We start from the raw sequence: 20359 nt of genomic DNA, 5'->3' as shown, positions 1-20359 counted from the left end.
CAGGGGAGAGCAAAACTCATAGGATGTGGCTTTAAACCTCAGCAGGAATGACAGTGCCCAAACCTTTGCTCTTTCTGTACCTTGGCTGCTCCCTGTAACATGGCACTGGTGCTCCCACTGCCTTCCCCTTGGCTCTGGACCCAAACAAAATCTATGGCAGTAACTTGTCTGAGCATGGCAGCACCATTTCAGGTGTGACTGTGATGCCAGCCTTTACTTAAGCCACAATACTGCTCCCTCTGACATACCAGGGGAAGATTTGATGAAATATGGCTGTTGTAGCTTAGATAAAAAACAGTTCTGGACCTCTATCAGATGCCTGTGCACCTTTGGAAAGGGAAAGATATGAACCAAAACACAAAGGATCTTGAAGGGGAGGAAGGAGCTCTTCGATTTTTTTTCTCCCTGCGCTTCCTTGAAGTGTTTTGACAAGGAACTTATTCACCTGTGCTCTTCTCCTTCTTCTCTTTCTTGTCAAATATGGTCTCCCACAGAGGATCTGGAAGCACAAAGTAAAGACTGCTGAAATATTGCCTTCTATTTGTGGGAATCCTTCAGCATGTGGATGCAGGAGGTCCCAGGTCTGCTACCTGCAGGCTCTGCTCAGTCATCTCTTGTACTGTTTTCCAAAGGCTGTGTTTGGGAATGCTTTCCTCTCTGCTGGCCATGCTCTTCAGGCTGGCTGATCTCAAGCCCTCGTGGCTCCCTGGTGCTGGCTGAAGGTGGAAAGGGCTGTGCCACTGGTGCTGACGTCTCACTGCCCAGCTGTTGCGAGGGCGGATGGATGAAGCACTCACAAGTGTTCCCGGGCAGTGGAAAGTGTGAATATGTGGGCCTGGGATATGCATTTTAATGAGGTGTTTGAATTCTCCCCTTCCTTCGTAGCAGGGCCAATGCCTGGCAGTGCCACAGCCTCTAACAACCACATATTGTCTCCCTTTGAGCTGCACAGCTTTCAGGGTGCCCAGGCTTCACCCTCACCCTGCTCCCCAGACAAACAAGAGACTGTGAGAGAAATGTCACCAGGACTCAGATTCCTCCTAAAAGGTGCCCAGATGGTCTGACATCATCCCAGATGTCTCTGAGGCAGATTTTTTGACTCAAGAAGGGGCTGAAGGCTCTCAGCTCTCCCATGGTGGCAGTAACTTCCCATGCTTCATGTTCAAGCCAAGTGAGGTCTGTCAGAGCTAACTCCAAGGGCCAGGTACAAAGGTGACAATTCACAGACAAACTGGAGTGTAGCTGAGGGAGTTCTGCTCTTCCTGCTCTTGCTGGGGGTTGTACAACCCCAAATCTTCGTGGCTGTGATGCGGGGCCCTCAACAAAGCTGAACCAGAAAAGCAGCAGTTGTGTTCCACGTCCAGGTGTTGGTGTGGAGGTGACAACAAAGCCCAGCGTGGTGTCTGGAAGCTGGCTTGTCTCTGACCTTCCTTGTAGGCTTGAGTAGACACTGTTTGCACATCAGTTGCTTAGGTAGTGTGAGCTCATCTTCAGTTTCTCTCCGTCCATGAAGCACAAGACGTGAACTGTGATCACTCCCTGGCAGTCATGGTCACCCCACCCGTCCCCAGCTGTCGACCAGGGTTGTTCTGCTGCAGGTTTGGGGGTGATATTTTGTAGCCCTGGAGGTGGTTGTTTCTCTCCGTAGATCCCAGCTGAGCTGACAGCCTATTCACTCACCAACGTGGTTTCTCAGCTCAAGTGCAGTGGCAATTCAGTCTCCACCTCTCAGCTCAATTTCATCCATGCTAATTTGAGGGAAAAAGAGAAATCTTTCCCCATCAAGTTATCCTCTTTTAAATCCTTGTTTAAAACTTGACTCTGACCACTACAAACCATTCCTAACTGGCAAAAATGGATTTTTATTCAGCTGTTTTGTATTCTTACTTCTTGCCATCCTCTTCTTTAATCCTTGCTTCACCCTCCACCTAAAAATGCATCTACCCAGGCAAACACATTTGGAGAAGTATTTCCCCTTGCAGCACCTGGCACAAGGGCACTAGACCCCCTAAACTTGTTTTCCTCAGTGTACCTGGGTTAGATCTGTGCCCAGCTCATCTCCAAAATCTTCATCCTGTGCATGAACCAGTGTCACATACACAGCCGTGGAGGAACAACCTGGCCCACAGCAGGGCAGAAATGGTTAATTTTCTGCCTCTTTGGCAGGAGTTTCAGTGGGATGACTCACTGGGGCCAGGCGGGAGTGGAAGTGCAAGGACCCCATCGGCAGCAGAGCAGCTCGGGAATCCCACGGCAGCCCCAGCCCTGGGCTCCCCGGAGCCAGGAGATGTTCCAGCTGTGGCCTTACAAGGCCAGAACGATAAACCTGCTGCCTTGTCCTGACTGAAGCTGCTGCCAGGCACACTCTGCACGAAGAGCTTTGCAAATCCTAGTCCGGGGTCTGGCGGAGGCAGGAGGAGAGGGCTGGACACTGCACTCAGTCATAGCTGAGAACTTAAGGATTTCAAGCAGTGCACTTTTACCAAGATATTCTCCTTATTAAAAATCAGTTTTGCCTGCCAGCTCCTGAACCATATCCAACACTCCAGAGGGAAGTCACGTCTCTCTCACAAACATTTGTGAGTGAGCAATATTGGTAGCAAAGTGTGTTGTTGCCACCCCGTGAGGACCACAGTCTTTAGGGTGTACCTGCGAGTGCTTATGGGATGGCAGGAGAGATGGAAACAGGAGGAACCAGGGAATTCACAGCACTCTGAGAGAAGTGGAGAGCCAGTTCAGCTCCAGTGAGCAATATAATGCTCAGGACTGGGCAGGATTAGGTCTTGAGGTGAGTCCCTCCTTCTGTGTGTTGAGCCACTCAGGCTCTTGGAGGCAATGCTGGGAGGCTGACACTTCCAGACAGTGACTCAGCCCATCCTAAAACCTATCCAAAACAGATGGGATGGATTATTCTCTGGAGGTGAATTCCCCTGCCTACAGCAGGATTAGATGTGATGCCCAGCTTTCTGATGGCTGAGTTGGGAAAGCTGAATCCCACCCTTTATTTTTACTGGGAATGAGATAAAAACTACAGGAGAATGAACCATATGGCCTCCCTCACTCTGTTTGCTTTGGAGCAAAACCATGTGCACACACACACACACACTTGTACATATGTTTGTGTGCATATGACATAAATTTAAAGATTTTTTTTAATTGAAGTCGCTGAGGCAAGCACAGGATAGAGATGCCAGAATGCAGGCTGTCAGTGCATGTCCATTGAAATATGAGAGAAGTTTTCCCTGGGAAAAACTGACACAAACTCTATGGAGATGACTTAACTGTGACAAAAAGGAGACAAAAAAGGAAAGAGAGAAGGGGAGAGAGGGATGGTCCCAGCCCCACATTTGGCCCCTGTGTGAGGGTATGTGGAAGTGCTGGGTTTTCCAGGAATGTTTGTCTGCTACAGTTCCCTCCTGATCCTGTTTGCAGTTCTAGCTTGGATGCTGTGTACACTGCTGGTCTGTGCTGTTTCTCCATTTCTTTTCCTTTTCTTGGCTGAACACAGGCGAGAATGTCAAAAGGAATTTGTGAGCACCAGGGAGGTGAGATGCAGCCTCTCTGCAAGTAGGCCAAAGAAAGATTATTTTTCCTCTTGCCTTGTTCTCATAAACAGCAGAGCTTTTTGGGCTCAATAAATCCCTCTGAGAAAAGTGCAATTTGACAGAATTGCAATAAAAGAGAAAAGAGGGTTTTTCTAATGGGAAAGGTCAAGCAGCATTAATTATAATCAGAGCTGTAATATAGATAATGAGATCTGGGGAGTTTTCCTCCAAGTCATTGCTCCCAGGCACCTCTGTTTCTCTACTTTGCCTCCGTTGGTGGGAGAAGAGGGGGGGTGCTGTTGTGGTCTCATTGTTCCTTGCTTTAACACCCTGCCCAAATTTCCTTCAGCAGAAGTTGGCATAGAGGCCTGATGACAATCACACAGGATAGAAGGTTATCCATTTTTTGAGAGAAAAATACATGGCCTAAACTTGTTATCATGGAATAAACCCAAGAGCCCTTTCCTCCACTGTGTGATTGCTGCTTTGCCTTTCTACGCACGTATGAGATGGTTTGGCTGACTGCACTGAGAGCTGGAAACCCCAAGTTCTGGAAAGCCCTCAATTTTTGACCTTCACACAATTACTAAAGTAATCTGTGCCTTGCTTTTTCTCTTTGTAAAATGGGACTGTGAATGTTTGAGGGTACCTCTGAAAGGTGATGCTGTGTATTATCTGATGCATTTTTACAACACAAATACTGTTGTAAAAGAGGAGGTGCTAGGGCACAAAACTTTCTCTTCTCCTTCAAATAACTGCTATTTAGCCCATCTTAGCCAGCCCATCTCTATGGACTGTTAGACTGGAGACAGCACCCATGTTTGGGGCAGATGTTCATCTTCGTGAAGGTTTGTTTGATGCATCTCATGATGTGAATCTAGTGGGCTTCTCTCCTTCTCTTTGAAAGAGGCTCTTCCACTAGCATTTGCTTCAGTATCCTGGTCTGTGAAAGGGCAGTGGGACATGGAGGGGTGTTCCAGCTAAGCAGCAAATGGAGGGATGAATCCTTAGATCCCTACAGAGGAAAATGGTTCATACAGAGTGCAGAAACAGGCAGGGAGGGACTCCAGACCTGGCTCCAGAATGTTTGAAGCTATGGGAAATATTTCCCTTAACTTCAGAGGGACTGGAAGCCAAGTCCCCATCTGTGAGGATTAGGTTTGTTTGCAGTTGCATCATTGCATCATCATCTTCCATGCAGAATCCAGAGGGATGCTGATGACACAGCCTGATCGGGCCTTTGAGCTTCTTTCCAAACTGTCTTTACATAGAAACATCAGACCCAGAAATATGTGATTTCCAGCACTGCTGATTAGTTTTCTATTTTTTCTGGACAAGCCCTTCAGATATTTTCCTGAGAGGCATGAGAGAAAACATTAAATGTTGGTGAGCCCACCATATTATTTCCTGCAGAGCTTTCCTTGGAATTTGAAAGGCTTAATGGTGGCCAAGAAGGGGCTGAGCCGAGAATCTGCTGATCCCTCTACTTACAGATATTGCCTCATATTCCTCCCATGTGTTTTGCATCCAAATAAAGGGTATGTTTGCATGGACAGAGGCTGCTTTTGGGTATCTTACTAAGCTGAGGTCTGTCTCCATGTGAACACAGCTGCATGGCTGCTGAATCAAAGCTGGGGAGAACTGGACACCTCTGCACTTTTCCTCTTGGCTTAGGTAGAATCTGCAATGCCTGGTCAGGGCTTCTTTTTCTATGTTATTCATCTGAATATATTACCTTAAACACTTACTAATTGCTGAAACTATTCATTAGAGTACGTATATAGCAATCAGTACCCTAATTACAAACAGAGCATGTGCATCCCTGACATATTTAGAGGTATTTCAACTTATAAGCAACCTGTTTTAACTACATGCCACTTGCAGCTTACTGCAAGTCTAGAGGGCGTTAGACAAACTTTAATATTAGAGTTTTTGTTATTAGTCATTATTAGTCACTATCCCTTAATACAGAACGTGATTCTCCCAGTCACTGGGAGCTTTTATCCTAATTGTCATGTGTGATTTTAAAGTTTAGTCAGGTCTAGATGTGCCTCACAGCCTTGTAGGACCTTTTGGGCAAGGGTTGTTCTTTCATCTCATATTGGCCTAGCATCTGGCACCACAGATATCAGGCCTTGAGACAGGGAAGGTCATCCTAATTTCCTTCATCATTCAACTGGCAGTGTAGAAATATCTGTAAGTTCAGTAAATTCAATTCTTGCCCACTAAAACACTGACAGTTGTGTCTACTGGTCTCTTTTCTTTCTCCTTCTAGACCAAAGAAGCTCTCTTCACAATCCTCCAGGACCTAAGGCCCGAAGACCACTTCAACATCATTGGCTTTTCCAACAGGATAAAGGTGTGGCAGCAGGACCGGCTGGTGCCGGTCACTCCAAACAACATCAGAGATGCCAAAAAGTACATTCATAACATGTCACCTACTGGAGGTAAGATCCAGATACAAACAGGATTAATGCTGTTATCCAATTCACCACAAGAGAACAGAGAGTGGTCAGTGTGGTCGTGTAGCATGGAGCGATAAATAGACCTTGGGATTTAGGTCGTAGGACAAGGGGGCCCCTTCTCCACCTCCACTCAGGGCTGCGTGACAGAGGTTATGTGCTCTTTGTTAATGCCATTGCAGGGGTGTGGGACTCAATGACCTTCCAAACCAAATAATTCTATGATTCTATATGCTTATTAAAGCCAAGTGGACTCCATTCTCTTTTTTATCTGATGAGACCCTTGCAGTGGGAAAGTTTCCAAGGTTATCTCTTGAGGGCACAGGAAAAAAAACAAACAAACACATATCCTGGTGAAGGACACACAGGGCCAGCACTTGTGCAGTTTCTGAAAGCCTGTGTAAAATCAGGCACATGGTTTTGTCTGGACTGGAAGCTCCAGGGATGGAATACCCCGTATGAACTGTGGAATTGCCTTCTACAATACTTAGTGTCTCACCCAGCACCATCTTCTTGTCTCTACCAAGGAGCAGCCAAAATGACATTTAAGAATTTCTTGTCCCATTTTGCTTGTGTCTTGTTGCCATGAGGGAAGAGGAGAAGACCCCAGAACAGTGGCAGAGTGGCAGGCATGGTTTTTAATTTGATTCAGAGGTCTCCTGTGAGGATACGGACGGTAGCATACAAAAACTATAACGAGGTTTGTAATCAAACAACCCTTCCCCGTGCCAGCAGTCCCACCTGGCTGAAGGTCAGGCAGGGTCTTCCCATGGCTTGCCCCGGAGCAGTGACCACTCCTAGCAAAGGAAACCCTCTGATGGAAAAACGCAGCAAACAGGATGGTTGGCCGTGCTGTTTGTGTTGTGAGAGGAAGAGTTTAGGAAGCGGTCAAGGGACCTGCCCAGTTAAACAATTACCAAGAGTGGGACTAAACTCAGAGAACAAAGCCTTTTTTACTCCTGAAGTGCCAAAAGAGCTGTGCAGGAACCAGCTGAGTTTGCCCATGAACCTGCCAGAGAACAAAAGTAAAGGGAAATGATTAACTCTGGTTCAACAGGAAGGTGCAGTGATTCTCCACCACAGGCCAGTGGTACTTTAGTTTTGGCTAACCCTGCATTTTCCCTATAAAGCTGCTGTTGTTTGAGTATCTCCCAGTGAACATGAATGTACTCGGGCTCCTGGATCACGCTCACGCAATTAACGTGGTGTGGTCACACTCGTGTCATACTCATACACCAGAGAAATGGAGGGGGGGAAATACTGCTGCTAAATACCTGATCATGTGGCAAAAGGCATCTTTCAGTGCTTGATAGCTCTGTGATATGACTGAGTTTGAAATGACACACTCTTGCTACTTCTTGGGGGAAAAATTCTTCCTGAAATTTTGGATTTGGATGGAGACTGAGTGAGTGTTAGAATACTTAGGTGCAGGTTTTTTGTTCAAAACCATTTTGCAAAAGACATTATCAGAATTTTGAGGACTTTTCAGAAGTCTTTGCCCCTTTCCCATTCCTTGTCTTGCTTCAATCACTGGGGCTGAGCACACTAAGTTTCCAGGTATTTCTTGCATGGCCAGACCTGCTGGCACATCCTTGCTCATAACCTTTCTAGATCTCCCCTTCTGGACTCTCAGGAGTCCGTTGTTTTTTGGCTTTTAACCCATTTCACCTGCAAAGGTTCCACAACCAACCCCTCTGTGCTTTGGCTCACAAAAGAAATACATGGAGCAAAGGGAATGCTGTACTCATTTTTCCTGCCTTTTTTTTTTTTGAACACACAGTAGGCTTGGATCATTTTCACGGCTATTCTTCTAATGTACATCTGTTCCCTCATTAACTTTCTGTTTTCTCCCTTCCCTCTTCAGGCAGCTCTATTCTTCTCTAGCCAGTTGTTTTGTGCAAACACACTCCTCAGCTAACAAAGCCATTTCTCTTCCCTTTAAACTTTGTATCCCCTGGGGTGCACAGAACAAACCCAACCACTTGTTTTCCCATTTGAAGGCTTTTTCCCTGCCTCAAAATATTGTGCCCTTCAGACAAAGCGAGCAGAACTTGTTTTCCTAATTCAGATGTCATCTGGGATAATCCTGTAATTAAATTTAACCATCTTTGTTTGTACCAGCCAGGCATGGGATGTGCTGTAACCCTGTTTACCATGTCTGGTTGTTGTACATTGAGACATTCAAGGATGCAGGAATTTCGCATGATGAACTGAAATTCATATTTCAGTTCATAAGACCATAAACAGCTGTTCCAAACTGGTGCTGAGTAACAGAGCTGAGCTGAATTAAAGGGGTAGTGCAACCTCACCTAGAGAAGGGAAGCATCCTGATGTAGAGAGATGCTGTCACCACAATAAAGTGAGCTTAGGGAAATTATTCTCACCCCTCTTAAAAGGAGAAATGAGCTAAATAATTATGATGCCTTCCCAGGGACCAACATTAATGGAGCTCTCCAGACTGGTGCAAAGCTGCTCAATGATTACATTGCTCAGAACGACATCGACGCCAGGAGCGTCTCTCTGATCATCTTCCTCACCGATGGGAGGCCAACTGTTGGGGAAACGCAGTCATCCAAAATCCTCAGCAACACCAAGGACGCCATCCGTGATAAATTCTGCCTCTTCACCATCGGCATCGGCAACGACGTGGACCACAAGCTGCTGGAGAGGATGGCACTGGAGAACTGCGGCATGACGAGGCATTTCCAGGAGGATGAGGATGCAGCCAGCCACCTCAAAGGGTTTGTTGTGCTGTCTCTGGGCTTATATCTGCATTGGGTCCTCTGGCCAAAGGTTTTGGGATGGAAAGTCCTTTAAGGAGATGCAGCAAGAAGTGAGTTTCCATGAGGCTCAACCCTGGGAGAGGCTGAGTGTGCTCAGATACTGAGGATGCCGCCCCAGAAATTGCCTCCTTCCTAGCACATCCCCTGAGCTGTACTGAAGCTTCCCAGCCCCTCAGAACAAGGCATTTGTTTCCTTAAGTCAGATTGTTGTCTTGGCTATGTAAACCTGGAGAGCTGGGAGGCATGAGGGCCAACTCTCCCCAGGTGGGAGGAGAGGATGCATTGCTCACTTCAAATTGACAGCATTAACAGCATGGAGGGGATCAGGAATGAAGATCCCAACTTGGGGCAGAAAATTATTTCTTTATTATTTGAAAATTACAACCTTTTGCCCGAAGTCCAAAATATTCGACTACGGAAAACACACAAAGATCATTCCTGGGATGATCACAAAGTCACTTAATTCCCTCATTCTTTATGACCCAACTCCTAGTAAGTCTCCTGTAATCCTCATTATCCAGTAGGACCAGAGATCATGCTCCTCTTCTGTGATCAAGGAGCTGCATTCCAACAGGAGACCCCCGTGAGGAACAGCAAAAAGATACCTGAACCACACAGTTCTGACTAAAATGTCAGGCAGTGTGTCACCATTTCCAAACAAAAATGTTTGACTTTCACTCCCCAATTGTTAGTGTTTTGAACCTCAGAAACCAAACCCAGACACTGAGTAGAGATCCCTGTCCTGTCTCGTACCTAATTCATCTGGAGCAAGGAGACCACGCACCTTCCACTAGAGCTTTTCTTTCTCTGGTGGTTACGTGTGGACAAGGATGCCTTTTAAACCAAATTCTGTAGATCCATCTGCCACCCCACCCATGTGATTTCCTTCTCAGAACGTGTATTTTGGATAGTAAGTGGCATTCCCTGGCGAATAAAGGAGTTTCTGGTTGACTGGGCTGTGGCAACCCATCACAGAAGGTGCTTGTTCAAACACTTCTATCTGATAAACAGCTCACTGTTTATTAAGCTCAGTGAGGGCAAACCCATGTGGCATCAGGTGCCAGATTTATACAGAAAAGCACAGTCACTGCTGGAGGCCAATTCAAACCTCTGTTGGAGGGAAAACCTACATGGGTGCCAATGTAATTTCTGATTTTTGTGGCCAGTGAATTGTATTTTTATGCAGATACTTCCTTGAATTTTAGTGTGAGACAAGTTGTGCCTCTCCACCATTTGTTACAACCCGGAAGATACTTCTCAGAGAGCTCTCAGGTTTAAGTCATTCATGTTTTTTTATCTGGTGAGGTCTCTGCATGAAAGACACCGAGTTCTCAGACAGACTTTAAAACAAAGTCAAGCAGTTCAGGCTCTGGGTTCCCTTGGAGAGAGAATAAAGCGCAAAGTGTGACTTTAGCTTCCAGACAATCTGTTTAACCAGATGTGTAAAATAAATGCAGCTTGAACTAAAAGAAGGGCTGAGGCCAATTCTTTGTTTATTTACCAAATCAAGCTCAAATGACTTGCCAAGAGATGAGCAGTCTGGCGCTTATGAGGGAAATATGGCATTCTTGGGGTCTTCCAGAGATACAGAAGCTTTGGTTTGGATTCACTGCAGCTTTGGGGGACCTAACATTTTGGTCTTAGAGTTTCTGGTTCTGGCATACCAAATATAATACCGCTAAAAAATTGTGGGTAACAGCATCTCTTCAAAGTACATTTTTTTAGTAACTGGGGTGCTTTCTGTGAGCCTCAGAAGCCAAGAATTTACTTTTAACGGGCAAGTCTTCTTAAGCAAATGGTCACAAATACCTCCTTGCAGAGATCTGGAATCATAGTGGAAGGGAGGCGACTGCCAGGCCATGCTGGGATCCTTCTGAGCATACTTAGGATAATCTGTTTAGATGCCTAAGGAACACTGAAAACTAAAACAAGGCAGGGAATAATTTTGGTTGAAAGGGACCTTTGGATGTCCTGTAATCCAACCTCCTGCTCAGAGAAGAGCTAACTTCAAATTTAGGTGAGGTTTCTCAGGGGTTTGCCCACTCAGACAAGATTTTTGAAAATCTCTAAGGGTGGAGAGTCCTCTGTTTCTCTGGGCCCAGTTATAGTGGACGTGGTAGTTAAATTTGGTGTCTGGTAGCTCTTACAGTCGATGTGGTAGTTAAATTTGGTGTCTGGTAGCTCTAACCTCCCCTGAGTGTCTTAGGAGCCATAGCAGATAACCTGACTGCATCCTTGGCCACGTACAGGAGTGTGTTTATACACTTGGATGAACAGTGCTGACAGTGAGAAATGTGTCTTGGTTTAAGGTTCTATGACGAAATAGGAACACCCCTGCTCTCCGACATCCGTGTTGATTACCCTGAGGACGACGTGGAGCAGGTCACCCAGAACTTCTTCCCCAACTACTTCAATGGCTCCGAGATTATAATCGCCGGCAAACTCATCAACCGCACCTCGGACAAGCTCCACGTGGAGGTGACTGCCAGCAACTCCAAGAAGTACATCCTCCTCAAAACAGACGTGGCTATTGACCTGCCAAGCAGGAACGACATCAGAGGTGTCCCCGGCCTGGAAGATGGCAAGGGTGACAAAAATTACATCGAGAGGGCGTGGAGTTACCTCACCATCAAGGAACTGCTTAACTCCTGGTTGAAGAGTGATGACAGTCAGGAGAAAGACCATTTGATGGAGAAAGCCAAGTCCATGGCCCTGGCTTACAATTTTGTTACTCCCTTCACCGTGCTGAAGATGAGAGAGGCTGGGCTCCATTCAGAACCACCTCAAGAGGAGTTTATCAGACCCTCTACTGATGGAATCGGGGAGAAGCTGCAGAGCTTGCAGGGACACAAAGCACCACCAGGTATGAGAGAAAAATACCCTCGTGTTAGTAAGAAATATTTTTGCATAGGTGATGTCTCATGGCTGACTTTGGCACAGGGATGATCCTCACCAAGGAACTGAGGGGTAAAGCTGAGATCTTCATATCAGTTTTGCTAATTATGGGCTGGGTAAACTGAATCAAACCTTTTAGGCACCTGACTCACCCCCTGAAGCACTTGCTGCTCTGGAAACTATTGAAGAAAAACTGGTGTTCTAAATGAAGCTTAAACTAGCTGCAGGAATATGTCCCATAATCTCCCTGATTTAATATTTTGGAAACACTTTTATACTGTGACTCTTTCTGCTGCTGAAAAAATAATCATAACAGCCTTCCTTCCCCCACTTTCTAGGTATACACAGAGAGCAAGATAAACAAGAACAAGATAAACAAAGAATTAAAATCTCCAAAACTTCAGGTCAGTGCTTGTTTCCATGCCTTTAACAATGCAAAATAGTAGTGGTTGACTTATGAAAACCTCAGATACATGTCACTGTAGTAAAACCACCCCAAGGAACAGCCAAAATCCTGTTTGTTAGACTTACAGAGTAGGGAGGAAAATGAAAACAAAAACAAAATACAGAGAGGATCAGTAACGAGGAGAGTGAGCAAACACAGCAAGGCAGATGATATGCAACAATTGATCCTCATGCCTGAGACTTCTTAGATTAGGGGAGAACAGGAAAGACATTCTCTTTGTACTAGATCTAGTCAAAAACATTTTATAAAGTAATGTTGCTGAGACATAAAAAATGGTGCTGAAGGGGAAAAAAAAGAAAATTCTATACTATTTTACTATTTTCCTGTTGGTTCTGCACTTCTACTTTACATCCTTTTTATACATTAAACACTAAGTCCAGATCAAGAATTTTTACTTGAGTTTCACTTGATAAGCTCAAATTTAGTTTTTTTCTTGCTTTATTAATGATACCTATATAGTGGTTGATGAGGGGTGAAGGATTGTTGAAAAATTAAGATTGTGGGATCAATATCTGCTGTTGACTGCTCTAATCTGATATTGAGGGCTGGGAGGGTTCAGTGTGAGGTGCACCCATCAGTCGTTGGTTAGAAAATACATTTGTGTATTTTCATGCTGTGGTGAATGTAGCCTGCCAAGAAAGTGTAGAGAAGAGGAGTTTAAAACACCTGCATGATAACTCCCATAAATCACTGAAATTATATTCCAGGAAGAAAATATCCTGATTTTCATCCAGATTGTTTTGGGGTTTGAGTTTTCATTTAAAAACCAACCTCTTCTGTGAGAAACAAAACAAAACAATCTTTGGGAATAACAAAGAGAAACTTGGCATTTCCTGGCAAACCCCATCTGACCCTCTAAAAACAACAAACCAGGAGGTCTTGGAAAAAACCAGGGACAAACACACTTGAAAAAGCAGTCTTGTTACAGTCTTGGATGTTGCAGTTTCAGTTTTGTGTGAGCCTCTCACGTTTGCCTTTTTTTTCCATGTCTTTCTTAGCGGATGGAGACCCTCACTTTGTCATTGACTTTCCCTCCAGCAAGTTCTCTGTCTGCTTCAATATTGATGGAGAACCAGGGGACATTCTCCGGCTGGTCTCTGATCACAAGGAGTCTGGTGAGAGCCGAGTCCAGCACTTGCTTGTGGGGGAAAAACTGAAGTGCAAGGCCAGCAAGAAAGGCAAGAAAGGGACAGGAAATCAGGAAAAGCTTCTTTGATAGTTCAAATTCGTCAATCCTCTAGTTACAAAGTCACAACATGCAAATAAAAGACTTGGATTCACCAAAATTGCTCGGTTATTGGACCTCTGCTCTTTACAGCACTGCTTGGTGTGGGACAGAGCAAAGCACCTCAACAGGCTCCCCAAGCAACGAGGCTGTTTCAGTAAAGAAACTACCAAACTGGTTACTGAGTCATGACAGCCTTGAGAAAACCCACATGATTCAGGATCTGCTTTGCCCAAGCCAGTCTGATCCTCAGGGGCCCAAACTGTGGTCTGATCCGATCTGGAATTCTAAGCAGGGCAGCCAATAATCAGATTATGTCCTGAGCAGGGCAACAGTGGGAGAAAGGGGTGTCAAAACCAGAGACAATTCACAGGCTTGTTTTACAAAACACTACAACAAAGTTATAAGAATTGTGTTCTATGTGGCAGTGGTCTAACCTCCATATTTCTGTGTCCATGCCTGCCTCAGTGAGCAGGATCCAGTTCTTGGCATTATTTCCCTTCATCTTCTTTCACAGATTGAATGATTGGATGATTCTGTGGCTCAAATGCAAAATGAGCTTGAGGAAAACAGACTCTGTAGCACTTGCAAGTTGAGTCTTTGAAGACAGAAATCAGAGATCCCACCAGGAACCAAGGGGATATGGAGATATCTCAGTGTTGATAGCTTGGGTTAGCAACAAACCTCCTCCATTATTGTTACTGTCCAGTAGCTGTTCAGAGGCCTGTGGGAAGTGAGACACTGTCTGATGGACGGCAAACCACAAAAATCATGGTTGGGAATCTTACTGTGGACATCAAGGCTTTATTTGACTCTGTGGAATCTGCACCTTAGATTGCTCACGAGTGGTTCTTTCGGTAGCACTGTGTACACTGTGTTAGGATTAATGGGGTTGGGGGCACCTTTCTCCAGGGAAGGCCAGTATTTCTGAGCTTGGGTAAATTTATGTGCTCTGTATGTGGTAATAATTTTACAACATAAATGGAGTATAATGGTTATACTCCTCTGAATACTGGTAAGTGAAGTAACTGAGCACAGGGTGGTGAATCTGCACGTTCTTTGCTGCAAGGCTTATGTCTGTGAGACATCAGACCTATTTTGGTTCCAGCTTTCATTTATTGATTATTTTCCTGCAAGGTGTCACCGTGAACGGGCAACTGATTGGAGCCCCTGCACCACCCAACGGCCACAAGAAGCACCGGACCTACTTCAGCACCATCACCATCCTCAGCAACAAGCCAGAGAGATCCTACCTGGAGATCACACCCAGAAGGATCATCCTGGATGACGGGGAAAGGCTTGTGCTGTCCTGTGGCCGGAGTGCCGTTGTGAGAAGCAGGAGCCTCGAGGTGTCCATCTCTGCCAACGCCAACGTCACCGTGACGATACGAGACACCATCAGCTTCGTCATCCTCATCCACCGCTACAAGAAGCCGGCCCCGCATCAGAGGAACCACCTGGGGTTCTACATCTCCAACAGCAAAGGCCTCTCTTCTGACTCCCACGGGCTGCTGGGTAGGTAACAGGTTCTCAGGTTGAGAGCTGTGAACCAGACAAAAATGGTCCTTGCAAAGAGAGGCAGAGGGTAAGGAACAAGGTGAACAAGGTGGGGATTAAGTTCCCAGGTGAGAATTTTACATCCACTCTCAAATAACTTGACTATTTTAGTATCCCCAGCTCCTCTCCCATCTTTTCCTGTATGAGCTATCTCCCACTATCCCAGCTATATGGCTATGCCTCTTTTTTACTTTTACACTCTTTTTATGATTGTTTGATACAGCTACTCTTAGAACACACATGTTTGATGCTCCCAATACAGAGACAGAAACCAAATATACCAGAACAACTTCTTGTGGCCCCTTTCTTTCAAATATAAGGGAAACAAGAGCCAGCCTTACATTTTGAAGGAACTAGGCTTTAGGAAGGCTCAGAGGGTGACCAGATGGTTGGGTTCTTTCAGCCAACAAGATGTATTGATGTTTATGGTCATGTACAGGTACAAGAACTCTTAACACTGATGCCACAGTTTCTGTGCCACTCAGGTCCCCCCAGGTTAAGCAGGAGATGATTCTTCAGGAGTGGGGTTCTGGATTCAGGCTACTCTCATGCACAAACCTCTAAATCCACACTCAGGTTTGGCCTAAAAGAACTTGCCCCCAAAAAGACAAAGGAAGAGAAGATGGAACTTCAGTCCTAGATCTTCCTACTTGCTGATTGGCATTGGGTGGGTTATTAACCTCTAGTAACCACGGCTCATGGAAGGGAACTTACTACCAGCAGCTAAAAAAGCTCTTCAGCTCAGGCAATATATCTTGACCAGTGGAAAAAAAAAAAAAAAGATAGGGTTTTATTCTAACCTCTGTGTTTGAGAGATTTAGAAAAGAATCACAGGAACTAGATTCATCCTGCTGTTGCAGAGAAGCCCTTTAGAACCCCATTTGCTAAGAATCCTCAAACACAGCCTGTTGAAAAAACAAACCACAACAGTTTATAAACAGGCACAAATCAGCCAGTGATGGACTCTTATTTTATCTTGCTTTGCAGGCCAGTTCTTGAACCATGAAGTTAAACTTCTGCAGGAATCTCTAAAAACAAGTCACCAGCAGGCTGGTCAGAACCAAACTGAAGCATTAAAGCCAAACCCTACAAACACCCTGAAGGTGAAGGGACGGCTCGTCCCTGTGGTGTGGAAGCAGAGGAGGATCTACAATGGCCAGCAGGAGGTTGAATGCTGGTTTGCCAAAAACAATGCGGACAAACTGATAGATGGGAGCTACAAGGACTATTTGGCTTCTCACCCTTTCGACACAGGGACCAGCTTTGGGACAATGAACAGCCTTTAAGACTGGTTGTAACAATGCATTGCAGCAGGATGTGTGACAGCAGGTCCTTTCCGAAGCCTCTACTGGGCAACTTAATGAGTATTTCTTTACTTTTTGGTGCCAAAGAAACCAAGGACTTTGCCCTTGGAAATCAGCTGTCTCTCTTTCATGATAGATGAACATTATTCATCAAATTCCTGAAGAACAAGGAGGTTGGGGGGGGAGGGGAGGGTTGAGGACACAGTTTAAGGCATGATTGGTGATCTCCCAGTGGGAAGGGAGGGAGAAATGGGCCAGCACTCATACTGGACAGAGCAGAGAGCTGCTGACCTTTGAGTAAACCCATGCAGGGATCTGTGCAATACACCCAAGAGGCTGGTGAGTCACCCCATGAGAGGCACAGGTCATACAGCACAGTGCCTGTCGAGGTGTTATGATTTGCAAAGAAGAGACTTGGAGCATCTGCTCCAACCTTAGTCCATGGGGAAAGAAGAGAGAGAGGGAAGAGGTGGGTGGATATTGATCTGCAGTGACCCCTTAGCATCAAACAGGTAACAAAATCAAAGCCTTAAATCAATAGGCTACAGGAGGGTATTGCTTGCCTGGTTATTGGGATGAGGTCTGGATTTGTCACTGAGCATAAGGTTACCTGAACCACTGCAGACCCTTAAAGCAGTGGTGAAAACCTTCACGTGGTTTATTGCTGTCTCAGGGCACCAGCTCAGCACTTAAAAAGCACCTCCAGTCTTCAGCAGCAACAGGAGTGGTGAAGGCTCCCATTCCATGGAGCAGCTAATTCAACATAATTCAGTGTAATTCAATTTAAGTAACATTGCAGGATTAGGGATTTCTTGAGTCTTGACTCCCTCAGAGAGAAACAAAGTTCCACCACGAGCTTCCAACAGACCTGCCACATCCTTGAGCATCTCACTGCTTCTGTTTAGCAAAGATTTAAATTCTCCAAGGGATGATGAACCAGAACCCACAACAGCTTATGAGCCTACAAAGCAGCCTCTTCAATTTAGACTAGATGCTTTTAGCTGCTTTTCTAATCAGGGAGGAAGTCTTTATTTGTTCCAAATTGTCAAAAGAATCTCTCATCCCAGTTTCCCCTGGCTCCTTTCTCCTTCCTTACACTGCAGGAATTCGCACACAGCAGGAATTTGGCAGCAGGGGGTTACAGAAGGGTCTGCCAGCCACCCCCACTGCAGGTGGTGCTGCTCTGCAAAGAAACCTCCAGACCCAAACTGCAAGGCTGTGGTCTATTTTAAAGTGAGGCATCACTGAGCAATGCTATAGATCAGCCACAGGGGAGTTCTAGTAGAGAACTTGTCCAAAGAGGACTTGACAACCACAAAGACATTTACATGGCAAGGCCAAACTGAGCTTACGTATGCTCTGCCTTTCCAGAACTGAAAGGAAAGGAGGGAGGGTATGGAAGCATCTCCAGGAATTAAATTATCTCCATGTGTTAGGAGAAAATAGTTTCCAGAGACCTGCAGAAATAGGTTCAGTCTTGACTGATTTTTTTGCATATTTAACAATTAAATCATATTGTTGCTGTAGGAGCTCCAGCTGCTGGGGGTGGGGTGGTGATTTTCCAGTTGCTTGAGCAGCTAGTTAGTGCTACTCGACCATGGCAGCAGAGCAGGTGGCAAGCACGGTTTCTTATTTACACCATGTGCTGCCTGGAAGAGGGGAAACAGCCAAAAGCAACCAGCAAGATTTAATTGCACTCTGGAAGATCCTTATAGTACAAAACTCATGCCAAGGCTCGTACTTTGGAACAAAACATAAAGGAAAGAAAACCTACTGCTTAGGGCCCTGCTATCTTGAGAAACAGCTCTCCTGCAAGGGAGAACCGAAGGCAAGACCTTCAGCACAGTCCTGAGCGTGGAATAATGAGATGTTTCATGCTCTGCAGTGGGCTCATGGGCCAGAAATGAGATGAGAAAGAACATCTGTTAAGTCGACTTCTCCACCCAAGAAGACAGAAGAAAGATCACCCAGAGCCCACATCCAACCAAACCTCCCATTTCACTGGCACGGGGGGGACAGGGTTGTGGCAGTGAATTTCTGTACAGTCCAGGGTTCAGCAGGTGTCCTCATACTGTCCTTCCTGAAAAGAGATTTCTTTCAAATCTTTCCTCTCCTCCCATGTTTTGCTGTTCAGTCATATTGCTAAGGGGAGCAGTTGGCTTGGGCTCTCCTCTCCTGTATATAAATATGTATATAAAGTATATATATATATATACACACACACACACACACTTATTTCTAATGATTCAGGTGTATCGTTACTCCTCCTCCTCCTCCTCCTCCTGCCAAGGAAACATATTTCTTTCAGGGCCTGAAGATAACAACCATCAAATCCAACTTCTCAGCAATATGAAGCACCTGGAGCAATATACTCAAGTTCTAATTAAGGCTCCAGTTACCCATTTCACAATAAATATTTTACAGTGAACGCTGCAGTGACGCTTTCATTTGGCAAAGATAAAAGAACTCTGAAGCTGAGGTTATGTATGTTTTATGCTGCTGGACAAGCCTCGTGTTTCCAGATGGCTGAAAGAATCATTCACAACAGGTTGGGAGCCAAAGTAGTTTCAATGGAAAATTAAAGGTCAGTGATGTTCTTCAGCCTCCGTATACTTGGTAGGAAGCAACAAGTGAGTTGGGTGAACAGACTCTGCAGTTCTACCCCCATATTAAAATAATAAATCAACCACATAGACTGATCCAGCCTTTAAATACAGTAGCCTAGGACAAGGGAAATCAGTTTGTGCTCCTGCTGCACATACAGACACGCACTGGCTCTCATCTCCAGCAGTGTCACAGAGCACTTGGTTTTGCAGTGACACAGCCACAGGTTGCACATTGCTCAGAGAGCTCAGGAATGAGGCTGAGCAGCCACTCTGCAGTGCAATGGAAACAACTGCACACCATCATTTCAGAGAAGGGAACGGGACTACTGAACTTAGGGTTGCTGAAACAGCACTGAGTACACAACGCTTGAGAGGGACAACCTTTCCCCCGTCTTATTTGCCCTGCCATTGCCTGTTGTGAACCTTCTCAGGCAGCCTCAACCAAGGGCTAAGGTGAAGATCCTGTCACTCACACTCCATTTTAGGCCAAGGACTTGGCTGTGGCCAAATTTGCACTCTCCAGCTGCTGGAGCATCGCACTGTGCAGCCCTATAGCAAGAACAAAACCCTCAATACCAGTACACCTCGACATAGAGCAACTTTCAAACAGGGAAGCTGTTTTAATCTATTTCCAGTCAATCTATTTCCACACAGCCCTTAGCAGTGCAGAAGTCCCCAGACAAGCAGAAGTTGCACTGTGAAACCAATTTCACTAAGCAATATTCAGAGGGCTGTGTGCCATGTGTTCCAACAACCTTTTGATGTGCCAGCTAAAGCAGGATTTTGACCCTTCATTAAGAAGGAAAAACAAGAAAGAACTTAATTTCCAGAAAAACAGTATAAAGCTGCACAGCTGCAAGTGTAGCCAAGCGTGTCTAGTTCACTGAAGGGCATGCAAGGCTTTGATTTGCATCTAAGGCTTCTAAACTACTTTGAAGTTAAGGAAAGAAAAACAACAAACCAAACCCCAAAAAACCCCCACCAAATATCTTCACACGCTCTGAGCTCAGCCTTTAAGTCTAAATCCATCTAAGTTAGAAAATACAAATCCTTTTATTTTCTACTCCTTAATGAGTGTTTTCCTGGGCAAAGGCAAAGGAAGAAGGGAAAATAAAAGATCAGTCCCACCCATCACTTATGGGGACTGCCTTGCAATAAGCAAAGTTGTCTGTGGCTCAACTAGGGATACCAGTCAAATTCAGTGGATCCTGGATCAGGCCCTGCTCCGAGGAATATCCACCCTTTGGACTCTTTGTGGGTCTCACCACAGCTGTGTATCTTCACCCAGCCTGGGGGTGGGTTATGCAGCTGCACTGTGCTCACTCCCTCCCCAGGACAGCTGCAAAGTGTTTTGCATTTTTCTGTTTACAGACAAATACAATACACTAAGAGGAGAGCAAGGGCAAAGCCCTGCACTTCACACTTGAAACAAAAAGTGCCAGAACCTGGGATGACACAGGGTCTTCTCCTGCAGCAGTCCTATCCAAGGCCATTCCCTTACCCCCAGAAAATCAGG

The 20359-nt window shown here is 45.4% G+C and overlaps 1 protein-coding gene across 1 annotated transcript in view; it reads left to right on the top strand.

Moving 5' to 3' along the window:
- Nucleotides 1-18665, top strand: part of ITIH5 (inter-alpha-trypsin inhibitor heavy chain 5) — a 46363-nt gene extending 27698 nt beyond the window's left edge. Inside the window, exons 8-14 of the mRNA XM_050324922.1 lie at nucleotides 5821-5992; nucleotides 8439-8748; nucleotides 11100-11653; nucleotides 12024-12089; nucleotides 13150-13266; nucleotides 14514-14891; nucleotides 15921-18665. Of these exons, the coding sequence (XP_050180879.1) occupies nucleotides 5821-5992; nucleotides 8439-8748; nucleotides 11100-11653; nucleotides 12024-12089; nucleotides 13150-13266; nucleotides 14514-14891; nucleotides 15921-16219 (1896 nt within the window). The 3' untranslated portion in view covers nucleotides 16220-18665. The remainder of the gene's footprint in view (nucleotides 1-5820; nucleotides 5993-8438; nucleotides 8749-11099; nucleotides 11654-12023; nucleotides 12090-13149; nucleotides 13267-14513; nucleotides 14892-15920) is intronic.
- The last annotated feature ends 1694 nt before the right edge of the window (nucleotides 18666-20359 follow it).

This window comes from Myiozetetes cayanensis, unplaced genomic scaffold, assembly GCF_022539395.1.
Source record: "Myiozetetes cayanensis isolate MyiCay16 unplaced genomic scaffold, myiCay2020 scf3, whole genome shotgun sequence".
NCBI classification, from domain to species: domain Eukaryota; kingdom Metazoa; phylum Chordata; class Aves; order Passeriformes; family Tyrannidae; genus Myiozetetes; species Myiozetetes cayanensis.
Note: the sequence above shows the minus strand (reverse complement) of the source record. Positions and strands in the feature narration are given on the sequence as shown.